The 18261-nt window shown below is 43.1% G+C and overlaps 2 protein-coding genes across 9 annotated transcripts in view; one reads left to right on the forward strand and one right to left on the reverse strand.

Moving 5' to 3' along the window:
* The first annotated feature begins 385 nt into the window (after positions 1 to 385).
* Positions 386 to 8396, forward strand: LOC309707006 (protein NLRC3-like). 4 transcript variants are annotated; one of them, XM_082534082.1, is made up of 7 exons: positions 386 to 1432; positions 2350 to 2523; positions 3666 to 3839; positions 4120 to 4293; positions 4571 to 4744; positions 7353 to 7399; positions 7548 to 8396. In XM_082534082.1, exons 1-7 carry the CDS (start codon positions 465 to 467, stop codon positions 8048 to 8050), a joined length of 2214 nt encoding a protein of 737 aa, XP_082390208.1. In that variant the 5' UTR covers positions 386 to 464; the 3' UTR covers positions 8051 to 8396. The 4 variants fall into 4 exon arrangements, with proteins under 4 accessions (XP_082390208.1, XP_082390209.1, XP_082390210.1 ...); XM_082534083.1 differs by lacking the exon at positions 4120 to 4293; XM_082534084.1 differs by lacking the exon at positions 2350 to 2523.
* Positions 4195 to 18261, reverse strand: part of LOC309707000 (NLR family CARD domain-containing protein 3-like) — a 54839-nt gene continuing 40772 nt past the window's right edge. For 4 of the 5 annotated variants that reach the window (XM_082534071.1, XM_082534070.1, XM_082534073.1 and 1 more), the window contains 2 exons: positions 16152 to 16198; positions 13522 to 16003 (listed from right to left, as the gene is read on the reverse strand). In XM_082534071.1, coding sequence (XP_082390197.1) covers positions 15393 to 16003; positions 16152 to 16198 — 658 coding nt within the window. In that variant the 3' untranslated portion in view covers positions 13522 to 15392. Of the gene's footprint in view, positions 4273 to 4839; positions 4942 to 13521; positions 16004 to 16151; positions 16199 to 18261 lie in introns of those variants that run through there. The other variant, XR_014276853.1, reaches the window with a different exon arrangement.

Below are 18261 nucleotides of genomic sequence, written 5' to 3' on the forward strand. Positions count from 1 at the left end.
GACTGGGCTGAAGACAAAGCCAACCAGGACATCCAGTTCATATTTCCATTCACTTTCAGAGAGCTGAATGTGCTGAAAGAGGAAAAGTTCAGCTTGGTGGGACTTGTTCATCACTTCTTTATTGAAACCAAAGAAGCAGGAATCTGCAGCTTTGAGGACTTCCAGGTTGTGTTCATCTTTGATGGTCTGGATGAGTGTCGACTTCCTCTGGACTTTCACAAAACTACAATCCTAACTGACCCTAGAAAGTCCACCTCAGTGGATGTGCTGCTGATAAACCTCATCAGGGGGAAACTGCTTCCCTCTGCTCGCCTCTGGATAACCACACAACCAGCAGCAGCCAATCAGATCCCTCCTGACTGTGTTGGCATGGTGACAGAGGTCAGAGGGTTCACTGACCCACAGAAGGAAGAGTACTTCAGGAAGAGATTCAGAGATGAGGAGCAGGCTAGCAGGATCACATCATGTGCCACATCCCAGTCTTCTGCTGGATCACTGCTACAGTTCTGGAGGATGTGCTGGAAACCAGAGAGGGAGGACAGCTGCCCAAGACCCTGACTGAGATGTACATCCACTTCCTGGTGGTTCAGGCCAAAGTGAAGAAGGTCAAGTATGATGGAGGAGCTGAGACAGATCCACACTGGAGTCCAGAGAGCAGGAAGATGATGGAGTCTCTGGGAAAACTGGCTTTTGATCAGCTGCAGAAAGGAAACCTGATCTTCTATGAATCAGACCTGACAGAGTGTGGCATCGATATCAGAGCAGCCTCAGTGTACTCAGGAGTGTTCACACAGATCTTTAAAGAGGAGAGAGGACTGTACCAGGACAAGGTGTTCTGCTTCATCCATCTGAGTGTTCAGGAGTTTCTGGCTGCTCTTCATGTCCATCTGACCTTCATCAACTCTGGACTCAATCTGCTGGAACAACAACAAACAACCTCCAAGAAATCTAAATTATTTAACAAACCAAAACTTCAATCTCTCCACCAGAGTGCTGTGAACAAGGCCTTGCAGAGTCCAAATGGACACCTGGACTTGTTCCTCCGCTTCCTCCTGGGTCTTTCACTGCAGACCAATCAGACTCTCCTACGAGGTCTGCTGACACAGACAGGAAGTAGCTCACAGACCAATAAGAAAACAGTTCAGCACATCAAGAAGAAGCTCAGTGAGAATCTGTCTGCAGAGAAAAGCATCAATCTGCTCCACTGTCTGAATGAACTGAATGATCGTTCTCTAGTGGAGGAGATCCAACAGTCCCTGAGATCAGGACGTCTTTCTACAGGTAAACTGTCTCCTGCTCAGTGGTCAGCTCTGACCTTCATCTTACTGTCATCAGAAGAAGATCTGGATGTGTTTGACCTGACGAAATACTCTGCTTCAGAGGAGGCTCTTCTGAGGCTGCTGCCAGTGGTCAAAGCCTCCACCAAAGCTCTGTGAGTACATTTGTACTCATGTTTATTTTTAAAATTTAAACGTGGTCATAGATTTCTTCCATGACAGATCCATGTCCTAAAACCATGAGCCAGCGTAGTTGTATAGTATAAAAGAAAAAAGGAGAACTTTTGACCACAATATTGTAACTTGAATGAACTTTTGATACAGCCTTTAAACATAAAAATTATGAACAGAATCGGTGACAAAGGGCAGCCCTGGTGGAGCCCATCACCCACCGGACTTATTACTATCCAACTTATTGCCGGCTATGCCAACCAAGCTCTTGCAATGGTTGTAAAAGGATCGAATGGCCCGTAGCAATGGCCATAAAATGTTTTTCAGTTTTATTATTTTCAGTCACATGTTTTTGATTATTAACTGAATATTTTAAAATTCAGGCTTTTTATGTTATACAAAACATCATATTTTCTTATGTCTTGTATTGATTCTGAAGGAATAGTTTTCATCAGTATCGCAGATACCAGCCTGAATTTTACTTTGTATTGGATCAGAGAGGAAATCAGTGGCATCACACATCACTTACAGCAACTTCAGTACCACTTCATTTTAATAAACTGGGGGGAGGTGCACCAAGATTCAGTATGAGATAAAGAATTATTTTTAACTGTAAGGTTGGAGAAATCTGTTGTTGGAAATTGGAAGAACAGGTCATCTTAAAAATCACTGCCTTGTAGTTTTATTCAGGCCCCTTCAATCTGTGATCGCTGTTGATTTGCATTGTAAATGCTGCTATTACAAACGTCACAAATATTAGTGTATGTGTGTGTTATTGGGTAATAAACCAAAGGAACAGAATCTACCAGCACCTCACTGATTTCTGCTTAAAAACAACAAAAAAAGTAATAAAGCTCTGATTTGTTTGGTTGATCTTCTCTTCCTTCCCGCTTGATTTCAGACTGAGTGGTTGTAACTTGTCAGACGGAAGCTGTGAAGCTTTGTCCTCAGACCTGAGCTCCCAGTCCTCCCGTCTGACAGAGCTGGATCTGGGTAAAAACAACCTGCAGGATTCAGGAGTGAAGCTTCTGTCTGCTGGGATGAAGACTCAATACTGCAAACTGGAAACGCTGAGGTCAGATCAAGCAATATCAATTTTTTTTTTCATCAACATCATTTAATCAATTTCATTTGGAAAAAATTAACATTGCGTGTATGTTTTTTTTTTTTTTTTTAATGAATCCATGCAAGTCACAGTAAACTGCCACATTTGTCTTTGTAACATGAGGCAATAAGGATTCCAGCATGTCCTGGAAACATACATGCCAACACTCCCGATATTTCCAGGAGAATCCTGAATTTCAGTGCCCCTCCCGAAAATCTCCCGGAGCCAACATTCTCCCGTATTTCTCCTGATTTTCCACCCGGAAAACAAAATAGAAAAACCATATCCCAGAATTCATAGCGCGGCCCAGCCAATTCCAGTTTCCAACAATGGCTGCAGCTACTTAGTTTTAATATTGCTCTTATTACTCTTTCTGGGTCACAAAATAAACTTTTAACATATTTTCAGGCAAGAATGTCGCTGGGTAAACTTCAAATATCTGAGCCGGTGAGAACAGCAAACCCCCGCGGACTTTTGCTACTCAGGTTAAACATGATGTATAAGTCACTTAGATAACTTAAAAATGTTATTGTTTGGCTTTTTTCACTGTTTTATGTGTTTGAGTAAATTGGTTTGGCTGAGATTAAAGTTATTAGATTAGATTAAATAAAACTTTATTAATCCCTCAGGAGAATTCCTCTGGGGTTTTCACACACCTGAATAAATGTCAAATAGAAAACTGACAGAAGTGTGAGATGGTCGAGAATTTACGCCAACGTCCGGTTATATTTTAGATAGCAAGGAGCAGACGGCTGAGTGCCAGTCCACCGAGAGAGCTCGTGACGTAATTCTGCCCGTCCAATTTCACAGTCACTCACTTCCAGCCTACCCGGCTTTCCGAGAACACGGCCCACTTAGACCGCGAAGGCTGGGTCCTCAGGTGGATGCAGCCTGTGAATTTGGACACCCCCGCTGTTTCCGGCCAGACAATATTAACAGTGACATTTAGCTTTTTTTTTTTTTCTTTTCGATAAATAAACACTGTAAAATTCAAGTTTTTTGTATTGTGTAGTGTTGTAGTGTTGAAATATTGTAAATGTAGTAGCTCCTCATGGCACCATGAATATACTTTAACACAAGTGTTTCATATTTTCTTGTCATCATTTTTTCAGACTGAGGGGTTGTAACCTGTCAGACAGAAGCTGTGAAGCTCTGTCCTCAGTCCTGAGCTCCCAGTCCTCCCTTCTGACAGAGCTGGATCTGGGTAACAACAACCTGCAGGATTCAGGAGTGAAGCTTCTGTCTGCTGGGATGCAGAGTCAATACTGCAAACTGGAAACGCTGAGGTCAGATCAAGCAATATCGATTATTTTTTTCATCAATTAACATCATTTAATCAATTTCATTTGGAAAAAATTAACATTGTGTGTATATGTTTTTTTTTTTTTAAATGAATCCATTCAAGTCACAGTAAACTACCACATTTGTCTTTTGTAACATGAGGCAACAAGGATTCCACCGTGTCATGAAACAGTGTTGAAATATTGTAAATTTAGTAGCTCCTCATGGCACCATGAATATACTTTAACACAAGTGTTTCATATCTTCTTGTCATCATTTTTTCAGACTGAGTGGTTGTAACCTGTCAGACAGAAGCTGTGAAACGCTGTCCTCAGTGGTGAGCTCCCAGTCCTCCCGTCTGACAGAGTTGGACCTGGTTAACAACAACTTGCAGGATTCAGGACTAAAGCTTCTGTCTGCTGGAATGAAGAGTCAATGCTGCAAATTGGAAACGCTGAGGTCAGATCAAGCAATATCAATTTTTTTTTCATCAATTAACATCATTTAATCAATTTCATTTGGAAAAAATTAACATTGTGTGTATGTTTTTTTTTTTTTAAATGAATCCATGCAAGTCACAGTAAACTCCCACATTTGACTTTTGTAACGTGAGGCAATAAGGATTCCAGCATGTTCTGAAACAGTGTTGAAATATTGTAAATGTAGTAGCTCCTCATGGCACCATGAATATACTTTAACACAAGTGTTTCATGTCTTCTTGTCATCATTCTTTCAGACTGAGTGGCTGTAACCTGTCAGACAGAAGCTGTGAAGCTCTGTCCTCAGTCCTGAGCTCCCAGTCCTCCAGTCTGACAGAGTTGGACCTGGGTAACAACAACCTGCAGGATTCAGGAGTGAAGCTTCTGTTTTCTGCAGTGGAAAGTCCAAAGTGTACACTTGGAATTCTCAGGTCAGGATTCAGTCTTTTCTGATGATGATTTTAAAACCTGAGTCAGGTCGATAAATGGCTTACTCATTTACAACAGACATGATTTGTTAAATCACCTTATATATGTGTGCTTAAGTTCTGTGCTGCTCTGATTTATTGCCCGTGCTGTCTTTCAGTTCAGCTTTGTCGAGTCTCTGGTAGGATTTCTTTTACATGACCTGTGTAAAAACAAAACAGTAAACACATTAAGCTGAAGTAAGATGCACAATTTGAAAAATGGGGCACAAAATATGTTGCTGCTTTCTGGAAAGTGAGTCTAAGAAGACCCAATGGAGAAAGTGAAGAGAAAACTCAATGATTAAGAAGAAGAAAAATGGCAGAGGCAGTTTCTCTTGGACTACCTGCAGATGGGACGAGACTCTAGAAACAGGGACGATTGGAGAAAATGTAAAGAGGCCATATGATAAACCAGGAGATGAATACGCTGGTATTCTGGGGATAGTGGGAGTGAGAGGGAGAGATGCCAGTAAATGATTTCCAGGATAAATTTCAGAGAATCAGAGCTAAGAAACCAAAGCAAGTGGGGAACTACAAACATGTGGACAGACTCATAATTAGCCCAAAGACACATTAAAGCAATCATTATAGGTTTAGAAACAGGGATGGATATGGAGGAGCTTAGCATGAATTTGCATTGAGGGAAAAATAGCAACGAGCATCAGAGGAAACAGTTAGGAAAACTAAAAGGATGTCTTGGCAGGAATACTGCAGTACTTTAGGAAGAACTACACCAGTTCAGAATGTGTGGAGTACAGTAAAGAACATGAATGCAGACAGGAAACAACAGCAGTTGTTGTAAAGTAAATTCAAACTCCTTCATTAAATGCAGCTGGTTGAGTTGAAAACAATGGAGAATGATTGTGTTAAACTGTTTATTCTCTATAGAAACGGAGCAGAAGGAGTGCATGCAGAGCTGGACGTGGGCTGTATATACATGCGTGTATCTGTGTTGTCTGTGAGCAGAGGAAACAAAGCGCTTTTGATTCTCCCACAATGAAATATAAATGTAGTTTACATAACACCTGTTACACAGTTACAACAATAATGATGCTGTTAGCTTCAACAACAACTCCTCTCGACACACATTAACAGGCCATGCAATAAACTAATATCCACAAAGGTCCTGACAGGTAATAAACCTGTTATTACTTACAGTGGCTTCATAAACGCACTGATGGAAATGTCCAGTGTATCATAAGCCAGCCAGTCCTGTTACTGCAATTCACTTCTTCACCAGAAAGTGTCACCATCAGCCTTCAACAGCAGTTTCCAGTATTAATAGTGTTAATGAGCTACAGGTAGTATGGATGGGAAAATGTAGAGTTGCTGGGCAAACAACCTGATCAAATCCACAGTGGGAATAATTGAAGTGATGACGGCAGATGTGAGAGAACAAAAATGAATCATATTGAAATGTTAAATCAGGAAAATCCTGGAGAGGAGGATAGTTCTAATGTAATGTTTGAATTCAAAGCAGCTCTTAAATGCGTGAAATGACTTCACCTGGGGAGGATCAGGTGTGTTACATCATGATGAAGCAGTTAGAGGAGGCTCTGCTGCTCTTCTATAATAGAATATATCAGGAAGCTGGAAAGAACTGTGAAAGCAGGGAAAGACCCCACTAAGACCACAGGTTACAGGCCTACAGCTCTAACACCTCATCCAGGGAAAGTCATGGAAAGATTGACAGTGGACAGACTGATGTATGTGACGCAAAGAAGGCAGCTGTTTGCAGCTTCTCAGCAGGGGGAGGAACACCATGGACCCAGCAGTCAGTTAGAGTCAGAGATGAGGAAAGCTCAGTGCATTAAGAGATGAGGTGTGGTTTGTATCAGCCAACTTAAATGATGGAAATGAACGAGCTGTTCCTGGTTAATATTCTGTTTGCTAACAGTACCACAGACCCAGGCCTAATCTGTCATATGTTAACACGTCCAACATCTCCTCATTTATTGGTGGATAATCCACTAACATGTTTTAATTCACAAGTTCATGTGATTTCTGTGTGCTGATAACATCCAGTCTGTTCTGTGTGGAAATAAAATAATGAAACCAGACGAGGTCGTTTCTGAAGAAGTTGTGGTGGGATTGTTGCTCCTGCCGGACTCGGTCTGTGGCTCGCTGCTGCTGATGCAAAGTTGGAGGTAAACAGGTCGGCTAAAAAAGCTGAAGGGAGATGGCTCATAACAAGTGACCGCCACTTTATTAGGTCACAGGTGAACTGTACCTGAGACAGTGGGCACCGTGTACCTAATAAAGTGTCAGCCATGGTAAATGTGTTTCCAAGAGGAGAAAACCAGCTGGCAGCAAAGGCAGGCAGGTGTCCTTTCCACCTAAACAGGAGATATAAAGATGATGAAGGCCACAGTTTGTATTTCATTCAGTACAGTGATGTAGTGATCTAGGATCAGTCCAATCATCAGCAGTTTGAGCCACGTATGGATTAAAGTGTATTTGTGAAAATGTTGGACGGTTCCTTTATCAGTGTGTAACAGTGTGTGTGTGAGAGCCATGTAATGTCCATGTGTGCATGCTGACTGTGCTGCTCTGACCCCCCTCCTCCTTTCAGGGTGGAGCCTGCTGGAGTCCGATGGTTGAGACCAGGTCTGAGGAAGTGTAAGTGTGTTTTTAATGGGATTCATGAAAACAAAGCAGCACACATTCAACCATCTTCATCATGTCAGGAGTCATCATCAAAGTGTCAATCAATGAACAGATGATGGATCAATAACTGCAGCTGGATTGTGTTTGTTCTCTCCATCAGATTCCTGTCAACTCACAATCGACACAAACACAGTGCACACAAAGCTCCAACTGTCTGACAACAACAGGAAGGTGACACATGTGTGGGAGGTTCAGTCATATCCTGATCATCCAGACAGATTTGATGTTTATCAGCTGCTGTGTAGAAATGGTCTGACTGGTCGCTGTTACTGGGAGGTCGAGTGGAGAGGAGACGTTTATATATCAGTGAGTTACAGAAGCATCAGAAGGAAAGGAGACAGTTATGACTGTGTGTTTGGATTCAATGATCAGTCCTGGAGTCTGTACTGTGATTATGATGGTCCTCAGTCTGTCAGGCACAATGAGAGATCAACATCCATCTCCTCCTCCTCCTCCTCCTCCTCCTCCTCTGTCTCTAACAGAGCAGCAGTGTATGTGGACTGTCCTGCTGGCACTCTGTCCTTCTACAGAGTCTCCTCTGACACTCTGATCCACCTCCACACTCAACACCACATTCACTCAAACTCTTTATCCTGGGTTTAGAGTCTGGACTCCTGGTTCCTCAGTGTCCCTGTGCTGAGTGGAGTGTAAAGAGTGTCTCCTGTTACAGAAACACTCTGACTGTTGAACAGATAGTTCAGTCTGTACATGTCTGTCTCTTTCACTCACAAACACGTTTTCAGATTCATGGATTCAATCAGTTGATGTTTGAAACTCTTCTAAATGATTCCTTGTAAACTTCTTCCTCTTCAGTCCCAAACAAACAGGAAGTGATGTCACATGTGTTCCTGTCCACACAGCAGAATGAGTCTATTGCTGACAGTGATGTACAAACAGAGTGAGCATTTCTGAGGCCCAAAATAAACTGAGTAGTTCACTGAATGAACAATGGACTGTGAGCTCAGTTCCTTCATCATTAGTATGGATTATATATGTATATGTATTATATTAGTATCATATATATCAGGTGCTGCTGCTTTCAGTCATTGTGCAAATGTGCTGTTTGTAAGGTTGTAAAGCTGCAGTCAGCTGAGACTGAAGAAGTCACCTGATCAGCGAGCAAACGTTTCTGAAAACGTCCAGATGAACAGAATCAACCTTTTGGGATCAGCCAGCAATGCAGCATCATTGTTGTTCAGCTTCAGAGGTTTGCAGGAATGAACTGATGACCAGAAACAGCTGCAAAGTCCAAGAAAATACCAGCTGGAGTTCAGCTGCATTTGAAGAAGTCAAAGAAAACTATGTTAGAGGATCTATCACAGCAGCTGAAGCCAAAGTCCAACACTGGATACCAGCTGAGCCTGTGCTGAGTGTAGTGTTACAGGAAAAGGGCAGAAACACTGGTAGCTCCCAGTGATGCTGACTGGGGCACAGAGCTGAATGATGCAGCATCAGGACACTGTTTCAGTCTGACTGACAGAGAAACCTGTAGCTGTATCTACATGTGAGGCAGAGGCCACACAAGCAGCTTTCTATGTTTCACAGTGACTGAGATCTTCAGTGGGGGTGGACATGCTGTCACCACGGTAACAGCACCGTCCATCCACAGGTGAGGGGAGGAGCAAAAAGAGGGACTTTGACCATTTTATACTAAAAACACTCAACTAATGTTTCTAATATGAAACAAATAAGCCCACATTAATGTGAGCGTTTATTAAATAATAATAATGATGATTTCCTCCTGATCTCATTTCCACAGCAGAGAAAACTGTTGTGTATATTGAGGTGGAGGGTGTGGTCTGTGGCTCAGGTGTAGAGTGAGGGTGGGGTGCACCACAGCAGCATGCTGGGACTGCTGAGGGTGGAGGAGGGAGTGATGATGACATCAGAGCTGCAGCACAGAGACCAGTGAACACACAGTCTGTTCATCTTTGCATAGATACAATATACAGCACAATATTGAATGACAGACACGCTGTGGGAGCTTCCACAGATACACTGACGTCAGCATCCAGAGTCCTCCTGCTGCTCCCCCCTCAGAGCCCCGTGATCAGCACCAACACATTCAGTTAGATGACAGAGTCCAGCTGCAGCTAGAATCAGCTCCCCTCTGTGAACAACAGCACAGCGTCAGTGTTTCACACTCAGTGAAAGGAGGAAACAGCAGAAGAACACCATGTGTGCTACGTTTCCCAGGACACACTACAAACTGCACAAATACAGAGCAGCACGTGGAAGGACCTGGAGCTGCATTTACAGAGCTGCAGACAGCGTGATGTCCTGTATGGACAGGTGGAAGGAACCAAGTCCTCAGCTGGAACACTCGTGTTTGTCCACAGACAGGAAACACAGCAGGAAACTTCCTCACAGAAGTGCAGCTCATGGATAACGCACTTCCTGTCAGTCAGAATGAGGCTGCAGCCAAACACAGAAAGGTGTTTTTGTCCAGATGAGCCCAGAGAAGAAACACGAGTGTTCACAGACATCAGAAGCTCAGAGAGGTGAAACATGAGGTTGGAGTCCTCGTCAGCATCCAGAAGAGCTGCTGTGAAACCCTGAGTACTCATGACAGACTCTGATGGCACAAACACATCATGATTCAAACAGAAAGACAAACATGGAGCTCCTGATCCTCCTGCATGAGAACAAGCTGACATGAGCGCTGTGTCTGAGAGTGTCTCCCTGTCACAGTGACAATAACACAGCTGCTGCTCACAGTCATTAAACTGACCTGAGGTCAGCTGTGCTCCTTACATATGAACCATGTGACCTCACATCAGTGCTGTGGATGACTGTAGTCATAGAAGAGTAGAGCTGTAGCAGGTGGTGTGAGGAGGAGGAGGAGGTGGTTTATTCTAGTTAGCGCAGTACTGAAACACTCCAGCAGAGGGCGCTGTTAAGTCCTTATTGTAACACAGTTACTGTGTGCAGTTAGACTTCATACATAATCTGCACTTATTTCCATCAGACATGCTGTCAGTAAATGATTGGTTTCTATACATTTCTAAACACAAAACCTCTTCACACTTCTAACATGCACATTTACACAACTAAATGGCAGTACTGATGAAAAGAAACACATTCAACAAATCCATTTAAACCTTAAAACAAACAAAAGGAAGCATCTCTATGGACTAAGTGTGAGAGCCTGTATGACACACAGGACAGACTGTAAGCTCTGCTGGCTGCACAGCACTTTGTAGCAGTTTTCCAACATGTCCTCCACCCGTGATGTCAGTGGTGGGACCCCAGTCACAGCACTCGGCACCACCTCCTTTAAATGGATTTTATAGCAGTTCCTCCCGTTACTCGGTGCAACGCTTCTTAAATGTGTTTTTGCAGGATAAAACACAGCAGGTGGTGTAGAGAGGACGTCAGCTGACGGAGCAGAGGGAGGCAGACTGTGGATAAATGACAGAGTGAGAGGAGAGCAACCATGACAGAAGCACAGGTGTGGCAGATAGAAGTGGCTTTATAGACACTTATTGTCAGTCCTCGTGCATGCTGTGGAAATAAGTGTCTGTGTCATGAGGTGACATGTGAGCTTATCTTTGGTCAATAAAGCTGAACGACCAGTTTTCACTTTGCTTGTTACGCTTGTTTAGTGACGTCTGGGTTTCTGTGGAGCCCGAATTTTGATGAGTTCTGGTGAAATCATCTGAGATCATCTGAGCATCGGTGAAGAGTCAGCAGAGAAAGTGTGGGACAGAAGTTTGCTTTGGACACATGGACTGAAATCAAAAAGTAACAAACAGGATTTCCAATGGACAGTATGGAGAAGTGAAAGTACACAAAGGCTGTGCTGGAACACGTGTGTTACACTTTTTGACAGCTGAGAACAAAACACAATATTTTGCATCATCTCTGCAGTGTCTCTTCTTTCCTCTGCTGTTGTGCTTTTAGCTCCAAACTGTTTCAAATGGTTTGTCAGCAAGCTGACCTCTGACCTCTGCAGTACTAACTCCTGACCCGTACAAAGAGCGGGCGTTTCTGACCTTTGACCTGCAGCTGTATGTCTCTCAGTCTCAGTTCTTCTCTCCGTCACTGATGGAGCAGGTGTAGTTGCTGCTGACAGTCAGTCGTTTGTTTTCTCAGAGTGAGGCTGAAGTCTGAACTGTTCAGAGCATCAGGTCTCATCAACGTGCGCTGCTGTAACGCCGCTTTGTCCTCTGAGATCACCAGGTATGAAACCTGAGTGCTGACAGAGCAGCATGTTCCCCCTCATTCACCTCCACCACCACAGCCAAGGCATGCTGGGAAACTGAGGACACACAGACGGAGAACTGAAGTGTCTGCTGTGTGTTCATCTCAGAGTCCTCACAGGTGACACATTAGCTCCAGAACACCAAGCCACCAATCCCAGCCTGACAGGGATTCTTCCCATCCAGAGGGAGGATTTAGCTGCACAACAATGAACATTAGTGTGTAGTTTAGAAACACAGACTGTGCCTGCACTGCATCTAGTGAAGAAAACTGTTACTGCGAGAGAACGAGGCTCCTTTAAAGCAGCTGATATTAAGGTTGAAAAATCAACAATAAGCTGATGTAATCAACGTTTCACAAAATGGTCAGCAGCTAAAATCTGGAGCCGTTCTTTGGTGGTAATTAACAGTTTGTTCTTGTTAGCTAATTATGTAATTAAAGGTAGCAGCAGAAGCCTTGTGTTGAAAGCCCATTCACTCACACATTCACACAGTATGTGTGTGTCTGTGTTACACTGTGGACATCCCTTCTGTTGGAGCGCCATCTTGTGGCAGGTTTAAGAAATGTTCTTCTTGTAAATCCAAACTGATGCACCTCCATAGCAGACTGTGGAGGCTTTCAGTGACATGAAGACTTGATTTATACTGTCATATTCTCCTGTTACACAAAGCACAGCACGCTGAACATGGATGAACTGAAACTCCCAGCATCTGACTGAGGAAAAGCACAAATCATTCTCACACTGACTCCTGCTTGATTTTAGATTTGCTTTCAAATCCTCACACTTTCATATGAAGCACTAAATGGGCTCCAGACTGTTTATCTCAGCTTCCTGTCAAACACACTGCTGCTCACACCGAGGCTCAGTTTACTCCTCCAGCCTGGCTTAACCTGCTGTCTGTTAAAAACAGTCCCACACTCCTCTGTTTAATCCTTCTGATCAGACTCTTTGATTTTGTATTGTTTTTACCTGAACTTGTGTTTTTGACATGGTTCTGTCTGTGAAATAAAGCTCACACACACACTGCTACAGTCCTTCATACACTTAGAAACGAAGCTGCTCCTTTCCTCAGTGCTGACACATAAAGAAGAGTTGCTTTTATATCCAACACGTCTCTGTTCCAGAAAACAGCTTCAGCAGCCTCTGAGTCTGAACTTGGAGTTGGTTATAAGCCACAGGCCTGTGTGCACAGCAATGAGGAAATATAATGCAGTAAGTGAAACATGGATGTGTGGAACAGATTATCCCAAAGGTTGATTCTGTTCATCTGGACGTTCTCAGTGAAACATTTCGTCTCTCGGTCAGGTGACTCCTTTAGTCTCAGCTGACTGCAGGTTTCCAAACCTTTGTCACTGGATCACTCACTTCATCTCCAACGTGTCCCTGACACAGACAGCTGGAGCCGTTACAGCAAAATCATTGATCATCGTTTTTAGAACATTAGCTGGTGTTGGTGGGCAGGCTAGCAGTGCTAATTGTTAGCACTAGTTCTGCTGCTCTCCCTTTGTCTCTGTTATTGTTGGTCTTTAGTGAACAATATAAAGTGTCTTCATGAGACTGTTGCCTAATGTTCAAATGTAGATAACACCACCTGCACCAACCTGTTACACAGCACAACCCTCTGGTGTAGCTTTGGCTGGAGCACATATTGGCAGCTCCAGTGACATCACCACTCCATGGTGACATCATCTCTACAGACTGTGGCTGTTACATATCCTCACCTGGTAATAATAAGACTGTCCTCAGCTGCACACAGCTCCAAGATGAACAAACTGAAGTAAATACAAATTAGAGTTACGATAGATTGAAATCTTGTAATCAGGGCTAATTCTTAGTGAAACTCTCACAACATCATATCATGATCCTGGGTTAGTGTCTCGGTCTCAGATCACAACATCAGCACAGGCTTGGCTTGGGTGAGGTATTGAGTGGTTCTTGTCCATGACAGCTGCAGGTACAGTGCCATCAGCCATGCTGCACCACATGTCTGCCCAGGAACATTAGTGTGGCTAACCCTAACCCTGCTCGGGAGCAGGTTTACTTTATGTAAACAGGATTAGATCGCGGCCACGCAGGTATGTCCGCGTCATTTATACGAAAGCAACAGCGATATTCCACCACTGTTGCACCATAAATAAATAACATCAATGTAACTAAAGTTAATGCAGCACTTGATCCTTGTATTGATGTCACACAGATACATACAGGTCATTTCCTAAAAAAGGGAAATGTACTATTAACATTCTATTACATGTATGTGATTATTACAGATGTAATTCATATTTCAGAGTAGTAATAGTAAATTACTTCGTGTAATCAAGATGAGAGACCACGGCTATAAAAGCGAAGGTGGATTTGGGAAGCCTGTCGCAGCCATGTCCTGTCCGTATACGCGACCAACCCATTGCGGAAGGTGCAAGATTGATAAGGAGAGTCCTCAGAATTCAGCGTATATTGCGGGACAGACAGGATCCTTTAGCTCAGCGCGACAGTGTGCTCATAGAGAGATATCGATATTCCCGTGAGGGTATTATTCACTTAACCAACTTGTTGACGAGGGGGTGCTGGACCACTACCTGTCTTTTTTTGCTCTGCCCTTTTCTTGGTTGCTGTTATGTTGATGTTAGGTGCAGTGACTCCCAAGCTAGGCGAGTGGCTCCAGCAGATCCCGGGAACAACAGCAGAGATCTCTGTTCAGAAGAGCGCAGTCCTAGGAACAGCTAAGATACTGCGCAGGACCCTCAAGCTCCCATGGCCTCTGGTAGAGGACCCGAGCTTGAAGGATTGACCGCCCACAGGGGCGAGTGGGGAATTTATATATATATATATATATATATATATATAGCTGAACACAAAGTGCTTTACACTTGACATGCCAGAAATGATATATTGAACAAGTAAAAAAAAAAAGAAAATAATATAAAATAAAGAAAAAAGTATTGAAAAAAATAAGGTGATAATTTAAATGATATTTAAAATAATAAAATTAGCACAAATATCAAAAACAATAATAAAATAGTATAAAATGATAATTGGAATTACATTTAAAACAATAAAATCATCACATTAGATTAAAACATCAAAATCAGGGTCAGACTGTGTCATAAGCCAAAGTGTAAAGTGGACAATTAAGGGGTCTTTCTATTGTGCTGGGGCAGATTGTTACACTGATTAGGAGCAGCAATAGAGAAGGTCCTGTCCCCTCTGAGCTTTCTCTTGGACCTGGGTACCTCCAGGAGCAGCTTGTCAGCTGACCTGACAGACCTTGGGGGTGAGTAAGGATGCAGAAGCTCAGAGAGGTAAGTTGGGGCAACACCATTTAAAAATTTAAAAACAAACATGCCAATTTTAAAATGAACTCCAAGATATACAGGCAGCCAATGGAGTGAAGCGAGGATGGTAGCTATGTGCTCTCTTTTACGAGTTCTGGTTAAAAGTCGTGCAGCAGCATTTTGGACCAGCTGCAGACGAGAGAGAAGACACCGACTAACTCCAAAATACAGAGCATTACAGTAATCGAAACGAGATGAAATAAAAGCATGGATTACTGTTTAAAAATGCGGCCTGGATAAAATAGCCTTAAATGATAAAAACTGGACTTTACAGTAGCCCTAATTTGAGTGTTCAATTTAAAATCAAATTGGACACTCAAAATACAAAAACACAAATACAAAACACTGGGCCACCCAGGACCATGGCAGTTTCTGAGTGAAGGAGACATGTACAGACTGAACTATCTGTTCAACAGTCAAAGCTTTCTCTAACAGGAGCAGACTCTTTAGACTCTCCACAGAAGACAAACACCGAGGAACCGGGAAACAAGACTGTAAACCCAGGATAAAGAGGTTCAGTGAATGTGGTGTTTAAGGTGTGGAGGTGGATCAGAGTGTCAGAGGAGACTCTGTAGAAGGACAGAGTGCCAGCAGGACAGTCCACATACACTGCTACTCTGTTAGAGACAGAGGAGGAGGAGGAGGAGGAGGAGGAGGAGGAGGAGGAGGAGGAGATGATGGGTGTTTCACTGTTTTTGTGCCTGACAGAGCAAGGACCATCATCAGAGCAGCTCAAATTCCAGGACTCCTCATTCCATCCAAACACACAGTCATAACTGTCTCCTTTCCTTCTGATTCTTCTGTAACTCACTGATATAAAAACGTCTCCACTCCACTCGACCTCCCAGTAACAGCGACCAGTCAGACCATTTCTACACAGTAACTGAGGGCAATAATCAAATCTGTCTGGATGATCAGGATATGACTGAACCTGATCCACATTTGTCACCTTCCTGTTGTTGTCAGACAGTTGGAGGTTTGTGTGCACTGTGTTTGTGTCGATTGTGAGTTGACAGGAATCTGATGGAGAGAACAAACACAATCCAGCTGCAGTTATTGATCCATCATCTGTTCATTGATTGACACTTTGATGATGACTTCTGACATGATGAAGATGGTTGAATGTGTGCTGCTTTGTTTTCATGAATCCCATTAAAAACACACTTACACTTCCTCAGACCTGGTCTCAACCATCGGACTCCAGCAGGCTCCACCCTGAAAGGAGGAGGGGGGTCAGAGCAGCACAGTCAGCGTGCACACATGGACATTACATGGCTCTCATACACATACTGTTAGACACTGATAAAGGAACAGTCCAATATTTTCACAAGTACACTTCAATTCATGTGTGGATCAAATTGCTGATGGTTTGGGCTGATCCTGGCACTGCCAGTACACCACTATAATGAATGAGATATGACTAATTCACACTCTAAGCTTCATAACCTTTCTATTCCTCTTCTTTTTCTATGAGAGACACCCAGAATGGCTGAATGGCAGAAAGGCTGGACAGTCTGGATTTCCAATGACTCACATTGGACAATAACCTGCCTCAGTCCCACACAGAAGCTCCTCTCAGGCAACATCCTGGCTAAGATCAGAAGCAGATACATAATAGACTCAATATTTTAACAGGGCACAGAAAGGAATTGTCAGTAACACCAGAAGAGTGAGACATCAATTTCTGGTAGACAGAGCAGTCGCCTGAGAGTATAACCTGCGCACCACCTGGATTGACTATTTACTCGCTGCCCACACCTGGCTCCTGAAAGTATTGGAAACCTGGAAGCCTTGAACTATACAAGATGAACTGGACACTAAGAGTCTTCATCAGGAACTCAATGGGAATCTGTCAATCAACACTGGAGACCAACTTCAAGCCAAGCACAAGTCACTGTCATCTGTGTGATCTATCAAGGAAATGTCTTTCCACCACTGTTGTTCTTCCTGGGCCTGAAACCCCTCAATGAGACTATTAACAACACTAGCTACTGAAACAGGAATGTAGCAATCATTAGGTGCATTCTCTACGTGGCTGAAATCAAGTGGTCAGCCAAGAGTGAACGAGAGCTCAATTCACTGACCCACACCACTAGGATGTTCAGCAAAGACATTGGATTGTCATTCAGACTGAAGAAGTTTAGTTGGATGTAACAAAGAGAGGGAAGGTGGTCCTATTTAATGTTATTGTACTACCAGAAGGCAACATTGCAGATACTGAGGACAGATACAAGTACTTAGGAATCTCACAGGCAAATGGGAACCACAACTAAGCTGTTAGGAAATACCAGCACAAAGTCAGGCAAGAGTCAGCTGACTGGGAAAAACAAGATCTCGGTCATCAACACCTGTCCCTCTGCCAGTGATCAGGTACCCTGCTAGGATAATAAGGTGGCCAAAGGACAAGATAGAAGCCACTAGTGATGGGTCCAGCAACACTGACGCACCGGCGCATGTATGAGAGCGAAACCTGTATTGGTGCGTGTGTCACTTTAAGAAAAAGTCATGTGAACGACACAGCTGGATTATCGCTCATTGCCAACACGTCAAACTGTGTTTAAAAGGTACCGCCTCCACATCTGCCAACGGAATGAGTCGCCACCAAAAAACAAAATTGCTCTCGCGAAGAAAAAAAAAATACATATGTCTCTACAACAAAATGGAGCCCAAAAGAAAAAAGAAATGTTTCTGCTGTGTGGGATCATTTCGATCTTGTAACTGCAAATAAGGTAACTGTTTTTCTGTCTTTGTTTCAATGTAATCTATCAGAATAGGAAAAACAGTAAAGTGACTTGCAGTGTAAATTATTTATTTTATTTTATGCAGGTTAAATGTTGCATCTGTTCTGCGGAGCTTTCTTAACAAAAGCACCTCCTCAATGCTTAGGCATTACAGAGCCAAACATGAAAATGAGGAGACAAACACACCGAGAATGAACACGTCGGCCTATATAGACACTGAGCAGCATTATAATATTTTTTTTTTTATTAATATGTGTTTTATTATTTTTCAATCAAGCATCTAGGAAGATTGCTCTGGACCAGGCAGTCCTGAATTTTATTATAAAGGACTGCCAGCCCCTTAGTATTGTGGAGATTGTTGAAGAGAAACATTCCAAAATCAGAGGATCCTTTAACGTACTGGGGGAATAGGAAGACATCTTATCTGGACCTTTTCGACCTGGCTTTACAGTTTTTGTGTACCCCAGCTTCATATGTGCCCTGTGAGCTTGTGTTTTCCAAAGCTGGGGAAATGGTGTCAAAAAACACGCAATAGAC

This window comes from Aulonocara stuartgranti (assembly GCF_965226115.1).
Source record: "Aulonocara stuartgranti genome assembly, chromosome: 5".
Lineage (NCBI taxonomy): Eukaryota > Metazoa > Chordata > Actinopteri > Cichliformes > Cichlidae > Aulonocara > Aulonocara stuartgranti.

Coding starts and splice junctions, on each gene's coding strand:
- LOC309707006 (XM_082534082.1), top strand. CDS start 465: ATGTGCCACATCCCAGTCTTCTGCTGGATCACTGCTACAGTTCTGGAG. Junction 2,524..3,665: donor TGCAAACTGGAAACGCTGAG/GTCAGATCAAGC, acceptor TCATTTTTTCAG/ACTGAGGGGTTGTAACCTGT. Junction 7,400..7,547: donor GAGACCAGGTCTGAGGAAGT/GTAAGTGTGTTT, acceptor TCTCTCCATCAG/ATTCCTGTCAACTCACAATC.